The 18,799-nt window shown below is 38.0% G+C and overlaps 1 protein-coding gene across 4 annotated transcripts in view; it reads right to left on the reverse strand.

The window, feature by feature from the left end:
- Usp24 (ubiquitin specific peptidase 24) overlaps positions 1-18,799 on the reverse strand; it is a 128,058-nt gene that overhangs the window by 47,960 nt on the left and 61,299 nt on the right. For all 4 annotated transcript variants that reach the window (XM_035439736.1, XM_035439737.1, XM_035439735.1 and 1 more), the window contains exons 21-34: positions 17,060-17,136; positions 15,840-15,980; positions 15,638-15,691; positions 13,845-13,960; positions 10,862-10,928; positions 10,630-10,740; positions 9,506-9,604; positions 9,244-9,417; positions 8,049-8,134; positions 7,802-7,895; positions 5,697-5,852; positions 2,318-2,415; positions 498-593; positions 156-384 (exon numbers count right to left, since the gene is read on the reverse strand). In XM_035439736.1, coding sequence (XP_035295627.1) covers positions 156-384; positions 498-593; positions 2,318-2,415; positions 5,697-5,852; positions 7,802-7,895; positions 8,049-8,134; positions 9,244-9,417; positions 9,506-9,604; positions 10,630-10,740; positions 10,862-10,928; positions 13,845-13,960; positions 15,638-15,691; positions 15,840-15,980; positions 17,060-17,136 — 1,598 coding nt within the window. The remainder of the gene's footprint in view (positions 1-155; positions 385-497; positions 594-2,317; positions 2,416-5,696; positions 5,853-7,801; positions 7,896-8,048; positions 8,135-9,243; positions 9,418-9,505; positions 9,605-10,629; positions 10,741-10,861; positions 10,929-13,844; positions 13,961-15,637; positions 15,692-15,839; positions 15,981-17,059; positions 17,137-18,799) is intronic.

Below are 18,799 nucleotides of genomic sequence, written 5' to 3' on the forward strand. Positions count from 1 at the left end.
TCCTTGATTAAATTATGTCTGCACTTGGAGTCATTTTCCTTCCTACTTATGCTAAGTTGCTTAAAAGCAGTGTTCACACTGGAGTTATTCTATATCCACAGTTCCCTCTCCCAAGTAGGAGACACATAATACTTCTATATTTACCAGCCACTTACTTGTATTGCTACTCGAGCAGCAGGGATGATTTCCTCAACCCTAATGGAAGACCTGTCAGATACTGACAACTGTCTGTAGGATGACTTTTCTGGGGTCCCACACAGGGACATCTGTCTGCTTGTCTGCCGACTGACATTTCGGAATGGACGGGATGAAAGTGCTTCTATGCCATCTTTGGTGAAGTCTTCATCTAATGATGTTGGCATTGTCTGTCCGACAAGTAAAAACCTTACAAATAAAAAGTAACACTTACTTAAAGTTATTTCACACTATTTTAAAATGATAAAATTTGTGAAAAGTAAAACATTGCCTTGTGAGAAAAACACAATATATTTTCCTACCTTGCAAGTTGTAGACAGATAGAATAAACACCCTGCCTTGTCTCATAGTCTACTTCTGATGGGATGGAATCTCTCTGCATGACATTTACAACCAAACTTCAAAAGAAAGAACAAAAGAAGCATAGTAAAGACATAAATTTTTTAAAACAGAAAACAGTCTATAACTAATGCAATAGCCCATAAATGTTCTTAATAATCAAGTTTCAATGTACAAATGAACTACCTACATACTATTTTTTGATCCATATTTTTTCTACAAGGACTTCCATAAGAACTGGACTTGTGGTTTAGCCTAACAGAAAACCAAGGTAGCATGTTCAGGTAGCAGCCTTTTTCACTAATTGGTTTGTAATCACTGAATTATTCCTATCTTGGTATTAGTGGAAATAGCAATTTAAAAATATATCAAGAATTGGTATATTCAGTCAAGCTTGTTTTCCATCTCCACTATACAATTCATTATTCAAAAGCTTCCTAATTTTTCTTGCTTCCATTCTTACCTCTTCACCCTCCAAATCTAATTTAGAAGGTCAACCAGAGTGGTTCTTTTAACATATAATCAGATCATGGCACTTGCCTGCACAAAGTTGTTCAATGCTTCCTATGTGGAAGGAAAAGACAGACTGTGCAGAGTAGAGGGTACAGTGCTATATATCTTGCTTTCAAGTGTCCCCAGAATGCCACATACAACTTCCGGGACTTACTCATTTGGTCTCTGGTATCCTACATAGGTTACTAGACAGCTTCTCCATACAAGAGCAGACACTAGCTACTCCTCTGGAGAATGGTCCCCAGCTATCTTTAAGCCCTGCTCCTTCACATTTTCCAAGTTTTTGTACAATGTCACTTAACCAAGTGGACATTTCCCATTTTATTTCTCTCTATAGCTCTTATCACCCTCTAACATAAACCTTTACTCAGTGGTCTACTGTTTGTCTCCTTCTCTAGTAGACCACAAGCTTTACAGGGACATGTGGGTACTGGGAACCAAACCCAGGTCCTTTGTAAGAGTAGCAAGCACTTTTAACCATTGAGCCATCCACCCAGCTACTGCTTGGGAATTCTTTTAACCCTCATTTCCCCTGTTTATCTTCAAGGTCCCTCCCTGCCCAGCTTCTCTTCTATGCTACTCTTCCACACAGGCCTTCCATTAACCGTCCTTCACTCTTTCCTGCTTGAGGACCTTCCATCACTTTTTACCTTCTACTCAGGTCTAACTGTAGTACAAGAGACAAGCGATACATTTTTATTCTTTTCACTCACCCTGCCCTCTACTTGGTTTAAAACACTCCAACTCTGCTTATTGATCTGAGGAAAATCCTACTCATTCTCAATTGTCAGCTCAAAGATCCCTTTTGTGTGACGCATTACCTAGCCTTATCACTCTGACTGTTTTTTTCCCCTCAGCACTGGCCATGTGCTACCTCACAGAAACCACGTGCCTACTTCCAGGCCAGCTAGGGGGCTGTTAATTACTCTTTAAGCACAGCCTCAGATGAGCACGGTTCTCTCCAATTAACCCGCTTCACCAGCGTCCATGCTGTTGCAATGTGAGAACCAAACTGATGAGAGACTTAAGAACAGAGGTGGCCACTTCACCAGTACTCTTCTCCCAGAGGGGAGAGAGACATACTTCATTAAGTTTTCTCAAGGAATCAAAAGTCAGAAACGAATAAAAATATCCTGAAGGATCAAAGCACCACTCCTATTCGTTTTAACCCTCACAATGCTTCACACAATAAATACACTGGAGGAATAAACAAGGTTTCTGTGAGAGAAATACACTAATGTGATCATAATCGGTTTTGCAACTCACAAACCTCAAACCTCCTGCTTTGAGAAAGTTCTCACAGAAGGATTTTGCACAGCTTCTTGCCATGTCATCATCAGCTGTTGGCATGAGCTTGGAGCTTAGAACCTGAGGAGCAAAGAAGCAAAGTTAATCACCCTAACATTTTCTGTAGAAATAACTCAAGCCAGAATTTCTTTAATGACACATCTTAGCCCCAGAAGGTTATGAAGGCTGGTTTCCCCCAATAAAGACAATCACATTTTTCCATACTGCATTTAATTAGGATTTCTTTTCCCAATTTTGAACCAAGTCTTTTCATGAAATGCCTTCAAGCTTAGATAACAACAAATAAATTTATATAATATGCAAATTATGTTCTTTAAACACATATAGGCTAGAGTTTTATAAACAGCTCAAAAACAAAAAAAATTAGTGGTGAAGTCCCTAAAGAACATAGCTTATATTCACTGGACATGTGTTCTGCACTAGGCACATGCATTTCACTTTGTAAGTGAGGGGCTGAAGGTCACATGATGAGATTTCAAATCTAGGTGGGACTTACTCTAACATCTCTGCCCTTCTCTGATACTGCAATACTGGATATTGTTGTGGGTGGAGGATTCTATTACACAAATCACCACAACCTAGTACCAATTTTGGTTCATGTTTCAATTTCACCAGCTATGAGCTAAAAGATCACACACATGTAATTTTCCCATTGCCTCATTTTCCTCATCAGCTAAAGCAGGATAATGATTATATATACACCCGTAGAATGTCATACTAAATAAAATACAATTTTAAGGTGCTAAGTGAGGAGCAGTACAAACAAGTGTTCAGGAAACAATAGCTCATTAGTTATGATTTAAAAAAATCTTTCGATCACAGTTTTAAACTAGATATTTTGAATTCAAAATACTTTATATTCTAAAACCTACTTCTATAAACCTTAATGTGGGTTTCTGGTTAGAAACATGTTCTTCCTAGGTTCTCTTTGGGAAGGGAGTGCCTCAGTTTCAGAGTAAGTCCAACAAGGTAGAAGGGAGTTCTCTGCCTTGCAGTCCTTCCTGTGAGCAGTTATCCGCTGATATGCACACACACCCCATTCTTAGCGAGGCACAGTTTAGTGAAAGTCAATTTTCTTGAAAGGAATAGGTATTTATAATGTCAGGTTTGAGGCTTCCTGGTGGGCAAATGTAAAGTTAATGAGCAAAATTCAAGGAAATTATAATTTTTAAGTACTAGCAAAAATTAGTACTTTGAGGAGAGTTAGGTTTTCTACTTATTTTGTAAATTTGAAGCAAAAACAGATCTATCAAAGGAATTTATAGTTATTTTGCAGCCCTAAAATTACACTGGAGACATTTTAAATTACACTGGAGATATTCTAAAACCACAAGCTTTTGTTCTAAGACAATGCAATTTAAGTAGTTGGTGATGAGCTACACCCCACTGCTTTGCTTGGTGTTCTCAATACAGATGACAGAATTACATCTTCACTTTTCAGAAATACCCACTCAAAGCAGATAATCTAGTAGGAATCACAAGATAAAAAATTTTAAGTTAAATAGGCCAAAATCTTCCAGAAAATTTTGTCTTAGAATATTGTACTTGTTTGTAAATGTTCATGTTATACAAGGTCATTTATTTCATTTTAAAAATATTTTACTAAATATTTTCTTTTTAAAAACTAATCTGTCTTTTCACAAAAATGAACACTTTAAGGCTAATATGTAACACCATTATACTTTGAACATATAAGCAGCATGTGGTACAAAAAAAGCATATAATTATATACTCCAAATTAGATTAGATGAATAAACCTCAGGGAAAAATATAGGTTTCCCCTTACTAATTATGACATTTGTTATGACTCAAAAATCTACTTAAACTATATACTAATCAAGATGCTTGTCTATTTAGTTTTCATGACACACTAAGGCTGCTTAGTTACTAATATGGATATGTATCTCTAGGACAAAGCCAATTCATTCACGGTTTTATTTTCTACAAATATAGTAATTGGAGGGTCTGATCTAGGACACCTTGGGAAGAGAAGTATTTGTACCCATACACTTCCCACTTTGATTTTCTGATTATGTACATCTAGTATCCCATGTGTCTTATATAAACCGGAAGTAATTACTTTGTCTTTTTAAATCACTGTAGTGATTATTCATAGGAAACAAGTAGTTTGGTGAATTAAATATATTCATTTAAAGCTAGTTTTAATGAGATAAGTAATTGCATTTGGCTGAAATGACTGAATGCCCCCCTGTGGTAGTTTGACTGTAATTAGGAGGTGTGGCTTTATTGCAGTGGGTATGGCCTTGCTGGAGGAAATGTGTCACTTTTGGGGAGGACCATGAGGGTTCCTATGTTCAGGATACCACCCAGTGTCTCAGTCGACTTCCTGCTGCCTGCAAGATGTGGGACTCTCAGCTACTCTAGCAGCATGTCTGCCTGCACGCCACCATGCTCCCCAATCATGATGATAATGGACTGAACCTCTGAAACTGTAAGTGAGCCAACATAATTAAATGTTTTCTTTTTAAGAGTTGCCATGGTCACAGTGCCTTCACAGCAATAAAAACCTTAACTTAAGACACCCCCAAAATTCACTTTTTTGGAATTTAGATCCCTAATGTGTACCAGGGGGTGGAGGCTATGGGAAATGATTAAGTCATGAAGGTGGTGCTTTCACATGGGGGGTTAGAGCTCTAAGTGACTTCAGAGTGTCCTTTCATGCACTGTCTACCCAGTGAGGACACACTGAAAGCACAGTTGTCTATGACCCAGGAAGTGGCCCCCCATCAGACACCAAATCAGCTGATGTTTTGACCTGGGGTTGTCCAGTCTCCACAACAAGGAGCAATAATAAATTGCGGTTTTAGCTACTTTAGTATGCATCTATTATAAATCCTGAATGCTAAATAAAAGAAATAAAATAAGATAAAAGATAATAAAAATAATTGTTCTAATTCAATTAATAGCCTTCTGAGAACTTGAAATAGTAATGTTAGTGTGCTTGACAAATTCTTAGTAAATCTAAGTAAATTAATGTCAACAAACTACAAGTTAACTGAAGAAATAGTACAAGTATTTAATCAAGAAAGCTAAAGATAATTCATATTATAGACTTGCAAAGCTTATAGAGGAAGGCAATGAGACGCATGACATGTAAGATTTCCTAATTCTTTACCTAGGTGCTATTTTGTGAGTAAACAATGTATAGAGGTATAAATGGAAAAAGAAAAGAATTTCAATTTATCTCTTTTTTTTTCTACATAATTTTCTAGCAGATCATCCCATAATAAAATCTTTCACTTGTTTCTGGTGTCTGAAAGGAAGACTCTCCTAGCCAAAATAGGTCTGTTAACAAAATGCAAGAAAAAGGTGTTTCTTACTTCCAAATTGTAGAGCACCCTGAAGGTTGACATGCCAGGAGCAAAAGAGCGGAACAAACTCTCCAAGATGGAGCTGGCGCTGGGCTGATGCTGTTGCTTTGATGACAGGGATGGTGACTTTGAAGACTGGGAGCTTGTTTCAGAGAGCAAAGTTTTCTACATTTAAAAGGTGGAGAAGAAACACGTGTCTTCAAATCACACTTGAAGGAGAAGCAGATCTCAGAGTTTTGTGCTCTTTTCCTCTTTAAATAAGCCACAGTAATTAAGTTTTCAAATAACCAATGAATGAACAAACAAGTACACTTCATAAAACCACCTAATTCTGTATTAACAAAACATACAACTGAGTTTAATGAATGATGGCTAAACACTTGATGAAATGCTTTGAGACTGCATTCCAGAAATACCAGCAAAGCCATTTTAATTTGTTTCCATATTTAAATATTGTGCTTTTAATAAACTGTAAGATCACCAACAGAGTAGTCTTGAGGATTATTTTTGGCTGGAACTGCTGACATATTTCACAGTTACATCAGTTCTCTCTCAAATTAATACCTAAGCTACAGATGACATGACTGAGCAGATCCAATTTTTACCTACTAAAATATTAAATATAAAACTCAGTTTCAACAACTTAGTTATAAATGAGTTTCTTCTGAGAATATAATTCAAAAAATGACATAAGATAGTTTATATGTAAATCTCTTAGTTCTGAAAATTAAACAAAATAAACTCCATTATTTATATTTTTTCTTTGCAGTGATGGGGACTGAACCCAGGCCACCTTTGTATGGGTGCAAGTGTCACAATGCCTAACCGTTGTCTTTTTGAGACAGGGTCTTGATATATAGCTCAGGTTGATCTTAAACTCAGATCTTTCTGCTTCTGTCTCCTTATTGCTGGGATTACAGGCAGGCACCAACATGCTCAGCCAAAACGAACCAAAGTGTTACTTATGAGAAAAAGTAATGATGACTCATTTATACAGAGACATCAGAAAAAATAGTCAGATCCAGGGAGGCATCTTGTTGGGAGTCCCTGCACTCACAGATCTACAGGGAAACCAAGAATGTTAAGCACACAGGATTGTCCTCTAAAAGGAATGAATACATAACTCGTTCTTCCATGCAGAAAGCTGGGAGTCTGAGAGATAAATAGCCTGGTGATCTGCGTTATACGTTGGTTCAGTCCATATCACACTCCTGCAACCAGGACACTAGGTGGCTGGAAATCTAAATAGCCCTTATAATATTTGTATAGCCAGGGGCTCCCCCAAGCTCCCATACCAGAACCAGAGGTGGCTAATAGTTTAAATGACCTCTATGCTATCTGTATGACCAAGACCAGGCCAGATTCTTCCTTAGGCCCTTAAGCTAATACAGGTATCCTATCTCCAGAACCCGTCTTCATGGAAGAAATAACACATATCCCGAGTTATGCTTCCTTGTGCACTGGGAATTGTATTATATCAGGAAACTTTTCCCCAATTTGTTGTCAATAAAGCATCTGGTATCAGACTCCCCAAGGTTTAATCCAGGTTGGTGAAGTCAACCTGAACCAACTTTTCATTCTGTCTGCATTGACACCTGCAGGGACCCCCTCAGCATCTTGAAAAGGAAAACATCTCTACAGCATCACAACTGCCTGACCCCCAACATAAGTACATCTCTTTGGGCATCAATCTCCTCTCTTATACAAGGCATAGTCTCTTCCTAAAACTTTATCTCATTAGCACTAGGGAGGCAGAGGCAGGTGGATCTCGGTGAGCTCGAGACCAGTCTGGTCTACAGAGCAAGTTCCAGGACAGGTTCCAAAGCTACATAGAGAAACCCTGTCTCGAAAAACCAAACCAACAAGCAAAAAAAAAAAACAAAAAAAAACCATCATGACCAACAAAAAACTTCATCTCATTAACAAATCTGTTTGGATCTTCTACAAGTCAATACAAAGTTCTGATTTTAACTTATGGCAAGGGTATTCTTCAAAAGGGAAAAGTATTATAGAAAGATGCTATCATATGAACTTCATAGGATGCAGGTAATATTTTCAATGAATCATGACACAAAATTTTAAGCTAATTAAGTAATTATCAATACTATGAATACCTTTCTGCCTAAAGAATCCAGCTGATCAAGGGCTTCCTGAATGGCCGGATCAGTGGGTATCAAAAGCAGGAGCTTCCGTACTCGTAGAGTTATCCTGAGGAATTTTCAAAAACAAAAATATTTCTTTCATATAAGCTACAGCTTCAGTAACAAGTTTTTCAATACATATATACATTTCAAGTAAAGTTTACTTGGTTCACCTACTTTTAATAACTTTCTCTCAAGCCTCACAAATACAAGCATTTACCTTGGCTCCTCTAGATTGGCAAGCTGATACAGCATGTCAAACACATTACATACAAGTGCCATCACTACACCAGGGAGAGATTTCTCCTGAGGGAAAAACAAAAACAGAAAACCATAAATACATACTAACAATAGAATTTTCTTTTTCTAACCAAACTTACAAACAATAAAAATACTAGTACTGAAAGTCTGGGGGAGACTGAAGGATGAAGGGATACTGAGTTAGTAGACAGATCAGGTCTCTGGACTTTATGCAATTTGGGAATGAATACAGATACAAGGAAGATACAAGAACTAGGCCTGTTTTTTTTTTTTTTTTTTTTTTTTTTTTTAAATAGTGCAGAGGCAGAGGCGAGTACTGAAAGCCCAATAAGGGAATTTCTTTTCTTTTTCTTTAAGAGAAAATGACCAAAGAGAAAATGCTCCCCTGAAGGATAAAGAAGATGAGGATTGAGAGGTAGAGACACATGAACCTGAAAAAAATCAAGGAGAGCAAGAGAAGATGAAAAGAAGTTAGAAGTGAGTTTAAACTACCCTCTTCAAGAGCTTTGTTGATCTGATAAGAAAATGGGCCAGTGACTGGTAGTGAAACTGTTTTTTGGATAAAGGTGTGTGTGCGCGTGTGCGTGCGTGCGTGCGTGCGTGTGTGTGTGTGTGTGTGTGTGTGTGTGTGTGTGCAAGTGCAAGTGTGTGCAGGAATATACATATATAGGCCAGGCATCCACTTCAGGAGCCATTTACCTTGTTATTTGCGACAGGGTGTCTGTCTCTGCTTCCCAAGTGATAGGATTATAAACACGTTATCACCTTCCCTACGTTCTATGTGGGTGCTAGGATTGAACTCCGTGATCTATCTTCCCACCTGTAAAGTACTAAGATAGCACATGTCTGAGTATTGAAGAATGAATGACCCAGTAGGAAGAGAAAAATTAGGAAGAGAAAAATCAACAATCATTGAAGAAAGATTTAGGAGAGGACAGCAAGAGGTCAGGCAGAATGACTAAGCCAGTGCTTCTGAACTCAGAAGACTGGTAAACTATGGATCTTCTCTTCTTTGAATCAGTTATCAATTACAGTTTTCTTTATTTAGACCTTACCAGACTAAACAGATGTGATCACCCAAATCTGTATGGACCAAAGGCAGAAAGGCAGTAGTTGATAAATCCCTGTTTCTACTCTGAATTTGCTCTCAGTACCTGTTCCATGGCATATGATGAACTAAAAACCCCGCTGCTGCTGCTGCTGGAGCTGGTTGAAGAATCTGCAGAGCTCCCGGAAGGGGTCCCACTACCAGAAGTCTTTACAGTAAGAACTTGTTCATCAGAAAATCCCAGCTGGTGGAGGAGCTTTTGGTCTTTATTCACTGTCAGCTGCAAAACGTGGTTTCTTAGTTACTGAGGGGAAAGAGGAGTACACTATTTAGATTGGGCTAATGTGCCAACAATTGTTTAAACCCACCAGACTATCGTTCGTAAATATCTGGATGTTGTCCACAGGAGAGCACAGCTGCTTGGCTATCTTCCACCGGACACTGCCTATGGTTTCATTACTGTGAGCCTAGAAAATAAAAACCAACACTGGGGTGAGTGAGAGGATTATTTATTCATTATTCTCTGGAAGAGCAGTAAGTGCTCTTAACTGTTGAGCCATCTCTCCAGTCTTTCATTACTTAGCCCTTCAAACAACAGTTCTGATCATTTGCTATGTATTGGACTCTTTTCTAAAAGCCAGGAATACAGTAGAGTCTTGGCAAGAACCTCTGCCCTTGGGTGGCTCCCTTTATGCAGGTGATAAATGCTTGATGCTATACTTCCCTTCCTCCCCTTTATTTATGGAATAAGATCTCAAGCCATTCCCTGGAAATGTCTTCTATTCTAACCTTTCTAATCATACCTCCTCTCAACAGGCATCTTGTGAGCCTTTATACCTGCTATTCTGTCTAAAAAACTGTATTAATAAAAGCAATTACTCTGTTGCTTTTTAAATTCCTACTCAAATAGCAAGCACCTCAGGGATCCACCTTTATGCATGGTATTTCATGAATACCTTCATCTTCTACCAAATTAATATCCCTTACTATTATTTATTCTTTGTAACACTTATCTTTACTTGGTATTATTGTGTTTTATATTTACTTTTATATCTGCTTATACTCCATGGTTTCCTTTCATTTCAAGGTTACTTTATGTGTGTGTGGTGTATGAGTGTATGTGTTCATGTGTGTGAAAATCACACAAATTGATGTCAAGTGTCTTCTACAACTCTCCACCTTAGTTTTTGAGACACTCAATGAACCTAGAGCTCACTGATTGGATAAGTGATCTCTAGGGCTCTTCCCAGACCCCACCTCCAGGTCTAGGATCATAAGTACATACTACCATGTCAGCTTTTTACCTGGGTGCTAGGGATCCAAACAGGTCCTCATGCTTGCATGGTAAGCACTAACTGACCCATCTCCCCAGAGACCTCAGTCTTTATCAATTTGTTTATCAAATATCTTTGAGAACCACCATTCATCTGCATCAGCATCATTCTTATGAAAACAAGATGTGAAAAAGCTATTGAACTTAGTATAAACCTACCTCTACAGTGAAGGTATCTTTGGTAGACTCATAGGTAACATTAAGAGTTAAAAGATGTCCATGAAATGAGGCACCGTGAGGTAGAATAGTTCGTGGAACAGAGTAAAAATCCTTCAAAGAGATAAGCACCTGAGTCAGATGCACTGTGGCACAATAGAGCATGTCAAAACACACGCTTCACCCACCTCATCTGCAACATGAATAAAGCTGCTCTAAAAAGAAGAGAACACACCTCTATTGTGATCACATAGCGTTCTGCCAGAAGAAGCAATCTCTCTATTATCACGAGTTTTGTTGATCTATGAGTTAAAAAAAAAGTCTTTAAACATATTTGAAATGAATCACTGACTTCAGCTCAGCTGTTCTCTGCTTCACCAAGACTACAACCAGTCAGCATTCATTGGTCAAAACTGAAACATACAAAGATTAGACTTCCCTTCCACCCAGTGAGTACTAGTTAAACCCACTCAGAGATGCCATGTTCAAATGGAATATGGGAGGAAAAGCCCGCCCATTCCCATGTTTCCTTTACTCTTTAAATAGTCATTCCATAAAAATAGGACCTAGGTTTCCAGGTCTATATGCTCATCAATCCACCAAGAATGAACACTCAGAGAATTTGACTCTCATAATCCTAAAACTAAAATATGCCACAAAATTCTGCAAACACATGGAATCTGACAAAATTTTGAGTTAACTGGAAAAATCAGAAGACAAATGCAAACAAGTATATCAGTACAATTTGTTAATTGAAAATGAAACCAGATGACTATGAATGACTTTTGAAACCTTGCTATCATCTGAGATAATAGGACTGCAATATTCAATAGCTTATATTCAAAGAGCTTCATATGCTAAGGACCAGAACTCCAAGCATCCACACACCCCAGAAACTGTTAAGAGGTCCTGATGATTCAACTGGCATGCTGATCAGCAGTATGGAAAGGTTCACTTTTGTAACAGGTGGTTAAGCACATTTTAACAGGTCTATCAAATATAGTCAATTGCACTCTCTATCCTTCCAGCCTATGGGCAAGAACTAGAATTAGAAATTCATATGAAAAGTACCCAAGGCCTTAATAAATAAGATAACTGAGCAACCTGTTCCAATTCCTCTTAATAATTAAATGAATTACAGACAGCATTTGAATGGTAAGAATATGGTAGAAAAACCCAAACTCTTCAGATTACAACAATTACAGATCCCCAAAAATTCTTTAAAATTTTTTTTTGTTGTTTTTGTTTTTTTGAGACAGGGTTTCTCTATATTGCTTTGGAGGCTGTCCTGGAACTCGCTCTGGAGACCAGGGTGGCCTCGAACTCACAGAGATGCACCAGCCTCTGCCTCCCGAGTGCTGGGACTAAAGGCATGAGCCACCACTACCTGGCTCTTTTAAAACTCTTGAAATGAGACAAACTACAACATTCTTGTTCAAACTCAACTCTGAAATACAGTTTATTAGCACTACTTAAATAAGAACAGTTAAAAAATTATGTGGTCTCTTTAGCTAGTTACATAGGAAAAGATTCTGAATAAAAAGCAGTTGGTAAAGAGGGGTTGAAAAATACATTCATTTAGAGTAGCAGTTTAGAAATCCAAATCCAAAAGATTTGAACTAAATCTTAGAAACAATGTAACAAGAATTCTTAACATAAATTCTATTTGAAACACACACACACACACACACACACACACACACACACACACACACACACACACACACACAGAGAGAGAGGGGGGGGGGAGCACTTGTTCTTAACATGAACTAACTCTATAATCACTTATACTATTTAAAAACGAGGTCTTGGGCCAGGCAGTGGTGGTGCACACCTTTGATCCCAGCACTCGGGAGGCAGAGGCAGGAGGATCTCTGTGAGTTTGAGACCAGCCTGATCTACAAGAGCTAGTTCCAGGACAGGCTCCAAAGCTACACAGAGAAACCCTGTCTCAAAAAACCAAAAACCAAAACAAAACAAACCATGAGGTCTTGGGAGCTGAGTTTTGTTTCATTTCTTTGTATTAATAAAGTATAACATCTAATACTCAGCTCATCTGTCTAAAACTAGACTTTAAAAGAATTTGGGAAAGGATATTGTGGGTATTGTCTTGATTACCTTTCTTAAGGAAGGTTTGGAGAAGGGAAAAAGTATTATCTCAACAAGTGAAGACACACAATTGCTCCAGTAGAAAAGGACTGTAAAAGTACTTAGCTGCAGAGGGCAGCAGAGCAATACTCAGAGCAAACTTTTCTCTGTGCTACCAAGGTTTCCTAAGCACCAATGATGTAGGGCTGCTTATGAGTAATGAAATACTTGTTACACCCCAATTTAAGATTAGTAAACATTCAGTGTTTCTCCTCATTATTTTAAAGAACCACAGCAAACACTAAACTCAGATCCTAGTAACATTTTAAAACTTTAAGCAGCAATGTCAATGTCAATTCAAAGTTGTCACACAAATATTATTTGATGATAAAGCTCTCACTTTTTTTTTTTAAAGTAATTTAAGGTAAATATTTTAGTGGGCTGTGACTGTATTATAGTGCATAATTCTAGTCAGAATTTTTCATTTCCTTTTCTTTCCCCCATGCCCTGAGACTACTCAAGGAGAAAACCTTTATCTATATAAGTATTTCAAATTTGGAGAAAAACCTTGTGCAATAAATATATTTTTATTAAATCTTTAAGATTAGGCTACTCAGTTACACACAAAGTAGTAGAAAGTAAAAAAAAAAAAAAAGGAGAATGTTCATAGGGCAGATGGGTGGAACAAACAATACTAGGTGACTCTGATGAGTACCTACATATCTTCAAGACACTGACAAAGGTAGACACTAGAACACAAACAGCATTCCAAGATACAACAGCTTGCAGAAGCTATGACACAAAATGAGGACACCAGTGAAAAGATGTTGTGGATGGCATAGCATAAACATTTTTTAAAAACACATTTTTGAAGGCAAAACACACACACACACACACACACACACACACACACACACACACACACACACACACACACACTTAATTTTTAACTCTCCTCTTGGGTTGAGAAAATTATCATACCATTGTACATTCTTTTAATTAATTAAAACTTTCTTAGAAAATTTAGAAATATGCACCCCCCCAAAAAAAAAACCACCACCCACAACAATAACAAAAGCTCACATACATTTTTGTGTTGTATGTTTGTGTTCTGTTTTGAAGCTACCTACCTATATGGAGACTGAACTGATGTTGCTACAGTTGGCATGGCAGTTGCAGTGAGCATTTTTGTTGCTCGAGTCACAGCATGTGTTAGAGTGGGGCCACCAAGTGCTGAACTGGCTACCTGTAAAGTACAAAATAATCATTAAGTATTTCATATCTGGGTTTCTCAACCTGGCCTCCACGGCACTAGGCCTAGCAGGATCCCTGGCCTCTAACCACTAGGTGCCAATAAAATTTTTTCCAGTGGTGACAGTCAAAGACTTCACCAAATAATCACTGGGACTCAAAATAAGAGCTAGCTGAGGGATGTGAGATGGCTCAGCAGGTAATGCACTTGCCAGGAAAGCCTGATGACCTGAGGTGAATCCCTGGAATCTAAGCAAAGAGAGGAGAACTGATTCCATAAAATTGTGTCTTCTGACCTCCACATATCCAACAGGGCACACGAATATACCTCTCATGCTATCACACACACAACATACAAATAATAACATTTATTTATTGAGTGTTCTTTAATGATGACATATTTTTACGGAAGTCACAATTTGGGGAATATTGTATAGAGTACATATTTGCCATGAGGAAGATGAACTTATTAACATTTGGGGACAGTGGCATTTTATACTTTTGGAATACTCCATCAGCTATAAAACTTAAGCATGGATTTCAACAGAACATTAATCTTCAGTGCTTTAATCATCATGATGGAACTAAGGCAGTCCAAATAAATATGAAATAACACTAAACCATAGGCTTCTAATGAACAAAGAGAGCCAACATCATTTGTTCCCAAGTCTCCTACTTGGCATTTAGGGTTTTTTTTTTTTCTGCTTGTTTATTTTTTCAGTTTTTTGAGACAGGGTTTCTCTGTGTAGCTTTGTAGGGCATTTAGTCTTAAATGGCATTTATTATACAAATTATGTGAAACACAGACACTGTACTCCCAATGTGGACTATATGAACAATAGATGGTTCCCTGTCCCCAAAGTGGGAGATAAGTAGAAAGATAGATAGGAGAGGGAAGGGATACGATAGTAAAATTTTCTACTGAGTGTATGTGGTGTGTGTGCTCAAGTATCCTGTGTGAGCATGCATGCATATGTGTGCATTGGTCTGGTGGAAGTTCCACCCCAAGCCTTCTCCCCCATCTCCCATTCCAACGCCCCCCCCCAAAAAAAAAGTCTGCCAAGGGTCATCAGCTCCTCCCCTGGGGGCTGCTCAAGACCAAGCCAATAGGCTACTTAAGACCTGGTAGTCATATCTGCCATGTGATACCTCTCCCACACTCCAGAGGGTCACCAAGGAGTGCTTTGCTCTGTTTATTAAACCTAGATTTATTAATTTGGCTTGATTGGCTGTGGCATGTTTCCAATAACTGGGGATTTAGAACTTATCACTCATGTTCACAAGTACATGTGTAAGCATGTGTGTGGAGGCCAGAAGTTAATATTAGTTGTCTTCTTCTATTGCTCTCTACCTTGTTTTTATTGATTCAGGGTCTCTTCATTGAACCTGAAGCTCAGTGTTTTGGGTTAAACTTGCTGGCCAAGTGGGCCCCTGGGATTCGCCTCCAGTACTGGAGTTACAGATACCAAGAGCAAAGGTCCTCATGCTTGCAGCAAAGACTTAACCCCTGACCAACATCAAGGCAAATGCCTATTCCCATACCATGACACAGACTTTTGATCAATTCTCCAATAGTACCTAGCCACAAACACCAGCATTATACATTATCCAAAAATACAAACTTGTAAAAGGGGAAAAGAGTTCATTTAAAAGACAAGAAATTGTTACTCACTTCTAGTCTTGTATAGCAATCAGCAATAAATTTCTTATGTAAAGACACTGAGTCCTAAAAGTAGAAAGTATATATACATTAAAATTAGACTTTGGCATTTAATTCTGACATTAGTCAAGACAAAATACCAAAATAAGTCAAACTGTGATACAACAAGGACCACATTTTTGTGTCTGAGTAGCCTTTTTCCTTGGATACTCACCTTCTTTAACCTAGGATTTAGATTAATGTAACTGTAGTTTATGATTAATTGAATAGCTTCATTAGCAATTTCTTCATCAGGTGATTCCATTGCTATTTTCCAAATGAAATCCATTCCTATCAATTCCAGCTTTTCTACATACTGTATAAAATTAAAATATATATAAATTAAACAACACACTATTATTACATTATCACAGGTAATTTCTATTACATCATTGAGTCTGAACCTCTGTTTAACAAAATGAAGACCACATTATCAAAAATCACTACTGTGGGGCTGGAGAGATGGCTCAGAGGTTAAGAGCACCGACCGATCTTCCAAAGGTCCAGAGTTCAAGTTCCAGCACCACATGGTGGCTCACAACCATCTGTTATGAGATATGGTGCCCTCTTCTGACGTGTAGATATATATGGAAGCAGAATGTTGCATTCATAAGAAATAAATAAAATCTTTAAAAAAAAATCACTACTGTACTGATATGGAATTCTAACATGAAAACCAACTAACCACAGAGGCACCCTCCCTGGCAATCAGAATAGGTGCAGAGATATTTCTCCAGATATTCCTGACACAAGGCAAGCATCTACCAAGGAAAGCTAGTCAATAAGAAACCGAAACATGATACAGATATCCTCTTTATGGACTTCTTTTCAAAAGAAACGAGTCAAGACTGAAGTAGCTACTAATTCTGGGAGCCTGATCCAGTCCTTCCCAAAGCTTGGTTAGAAATAGCAGGATACAGCACTTAACAGTATCTTGCAAATATTCTGAGCACCTCAGGTATCAGGACCTAAATAACAGGGTCTTAGAAAAGATCAGTGCTTTCCTGTCTTAGGGACACATGTGAATATAAACATTCTATGGGCTCCCATAGACTCTGCAGTCCTCGCTACTGACATCCTAGGATGAACATTTTCTCATTCGCAGGTACATGGAAGCCTACTGGATTTATTCTTCTGGAAATCCACTTGACAACTATAGGTTCAAGGCTGCTCCTAGAGGAGAGAGACTTTGTAGGCAGCTGCTGAGGGGAGATAGTGCTAGGCATGCAGCTGCCAGTGCCTTCAAAGGGAGCCTCTGCCACTAATGCCTGAGTCTGCAGGGAAAAAGACCTGATGATTTAAACACACATTCATGTTTTCTATTCATTAGAAGACAGGCTTTTTTTTTCTTCTGAATATCAAGCTATATCAAATAATTCAAAGTATGGTACATACCAATTGAGCTCCTTGTCTTTTCAATCGATGATCACAGAGATTCACATTTTCAAAAAAAGTCTTAAATAAGTTGAAACCTAAAATTATAGAATGCCAGTCAAACCCATGCACTCAGACACAAGATAGTCGATGAAAAGACTAAAGCTAATCAGAAGTGAAGGCTACAATACTCCTGGCAATGGTTTCTTGAATAGGTATCAAAAGTGCAGTGGTTGTATGTGGTTCAGGCTGTGTGTGGTGTAGGCTGTGTATGGTACAGGCTGTGTAGTGATTCAGGTTGTGTGTGGTACAGGCTGTGTGGAGTGTAGGCTATGTAGTGATGCAGGTTGTGTGTGGTGCAGGCTGTGTAGTGATGCAGGCTGTGTGTGATACAGACTGTGTGGAGTGTAGGCTGTGTAGTGATGTAGGCCTGTAGTCACATCTACTCAATGCAGAGGTGTGAGGAATATTTGAGCCCAGAAGCTCCAGACCAGCCTGGAATATCCAAAGACACCTTTAAAAAAGCAAGGGCAAACCATATACTTCTAATCCTAGCACTTGGGAGGCAAAGGCAGACCTCAGTGTGTTTGAGGCCAAACTGGTTTACATAGCAAATTGCAGAACAGCCAGGGCTACATAATGACACCCTGCCCTTAAAAAAATAAAAAAAAAAAAGAAAACACATAGACTTAATCAAAATTTAAAACTTTCATGCTTCAAAGGACACTATCAAGAAAAGAACACAACATACAAAATAGAAATTTTTACAAACTATGTATCTACTAAAGAGCTAATACCCAGAGTATATATATAAAGAGCCCTTACATCACAACAGCCTAATCAAAATATGGTCAAAAGCCCAACTAGACATTTAGCCGAAGAACCTATACACATAAACAAAACCCAACCTGAATAGCTACTCAATATCATTAGCTATCAGGAAAAAGCAAGTCACAAGTATAGGACATAACTCACTACCCACCAGAACATTTTGTAAAAAGCATATAATAATAAGTACTGACAATGTAGAAAATTGGAACCCCATACATTGCTGGTGGGATTATAAAATGGTGTAGCCCCTTTGCAAAAACAGTTTGATAGATTCTCAAAGGTTAGATCTCATAGCGATGTGACTCTAAAACTCATAACCAAAAGAAATGAAAACACAAAAACTGCTACATGAATGTTCACAAAATGATGAATTAACAAAATATGGGACATCCACAGTGAAATATTATATTCTTAAAGTGATACATACAACAATCTGGGTGTGCCTTGAAAACATTAAGCCTCAACCACAATCAGAGAAAACAGGTACAAAAGATCCCAAATAGTACATATGATTTCACATAAACCAAATGTTCAGATTGAGCCATTCATAAAGGAAAAAGATTAGAGACTGGGCAAGGAAAGGTTGGAAAGTGGCTGCCTATGAATACAGGGCTCTTCTTTGGGGTGACAATGTTTATGTGTTAGAAAGTGGTCAAGGCTGCACGAGTAAGTGCCGATGACTATATATTTACAAAATGAGTTTTATGGCACAGGAACTGAATCTCAATAAAATAACTTAGTCAAAAGAAGTAACTGAAAGGAAGCATTATGTATTTTGATATATTTTTATTTAATGAATCCTATTTACTAAAGAGTACCAGAAAGATAATTTGGCAATGTAACCTATTAGGCTACATAATTTTAAAACTCAGTAAGGTACCATGTGGATATGTATATGAAGAATTCCACAAGGATATTCCAAACTGTTCA

The sequence above is a fragment of the Cricetulus griseus genome, chromosome 2 (assembly GCF_003668045.3).
Source record: "Cricetulus griseus strain 17A/GY chromosome 2, alternate assembly CriGri-PICRH-1.0, whole genome shotgun sequence".
Lineage (NCBI taxonomy): Eukaryota > Metazoa > Chordata > Mammalia > Rodentia > Cricetidae > Cricetulus > Cricetulus griseus.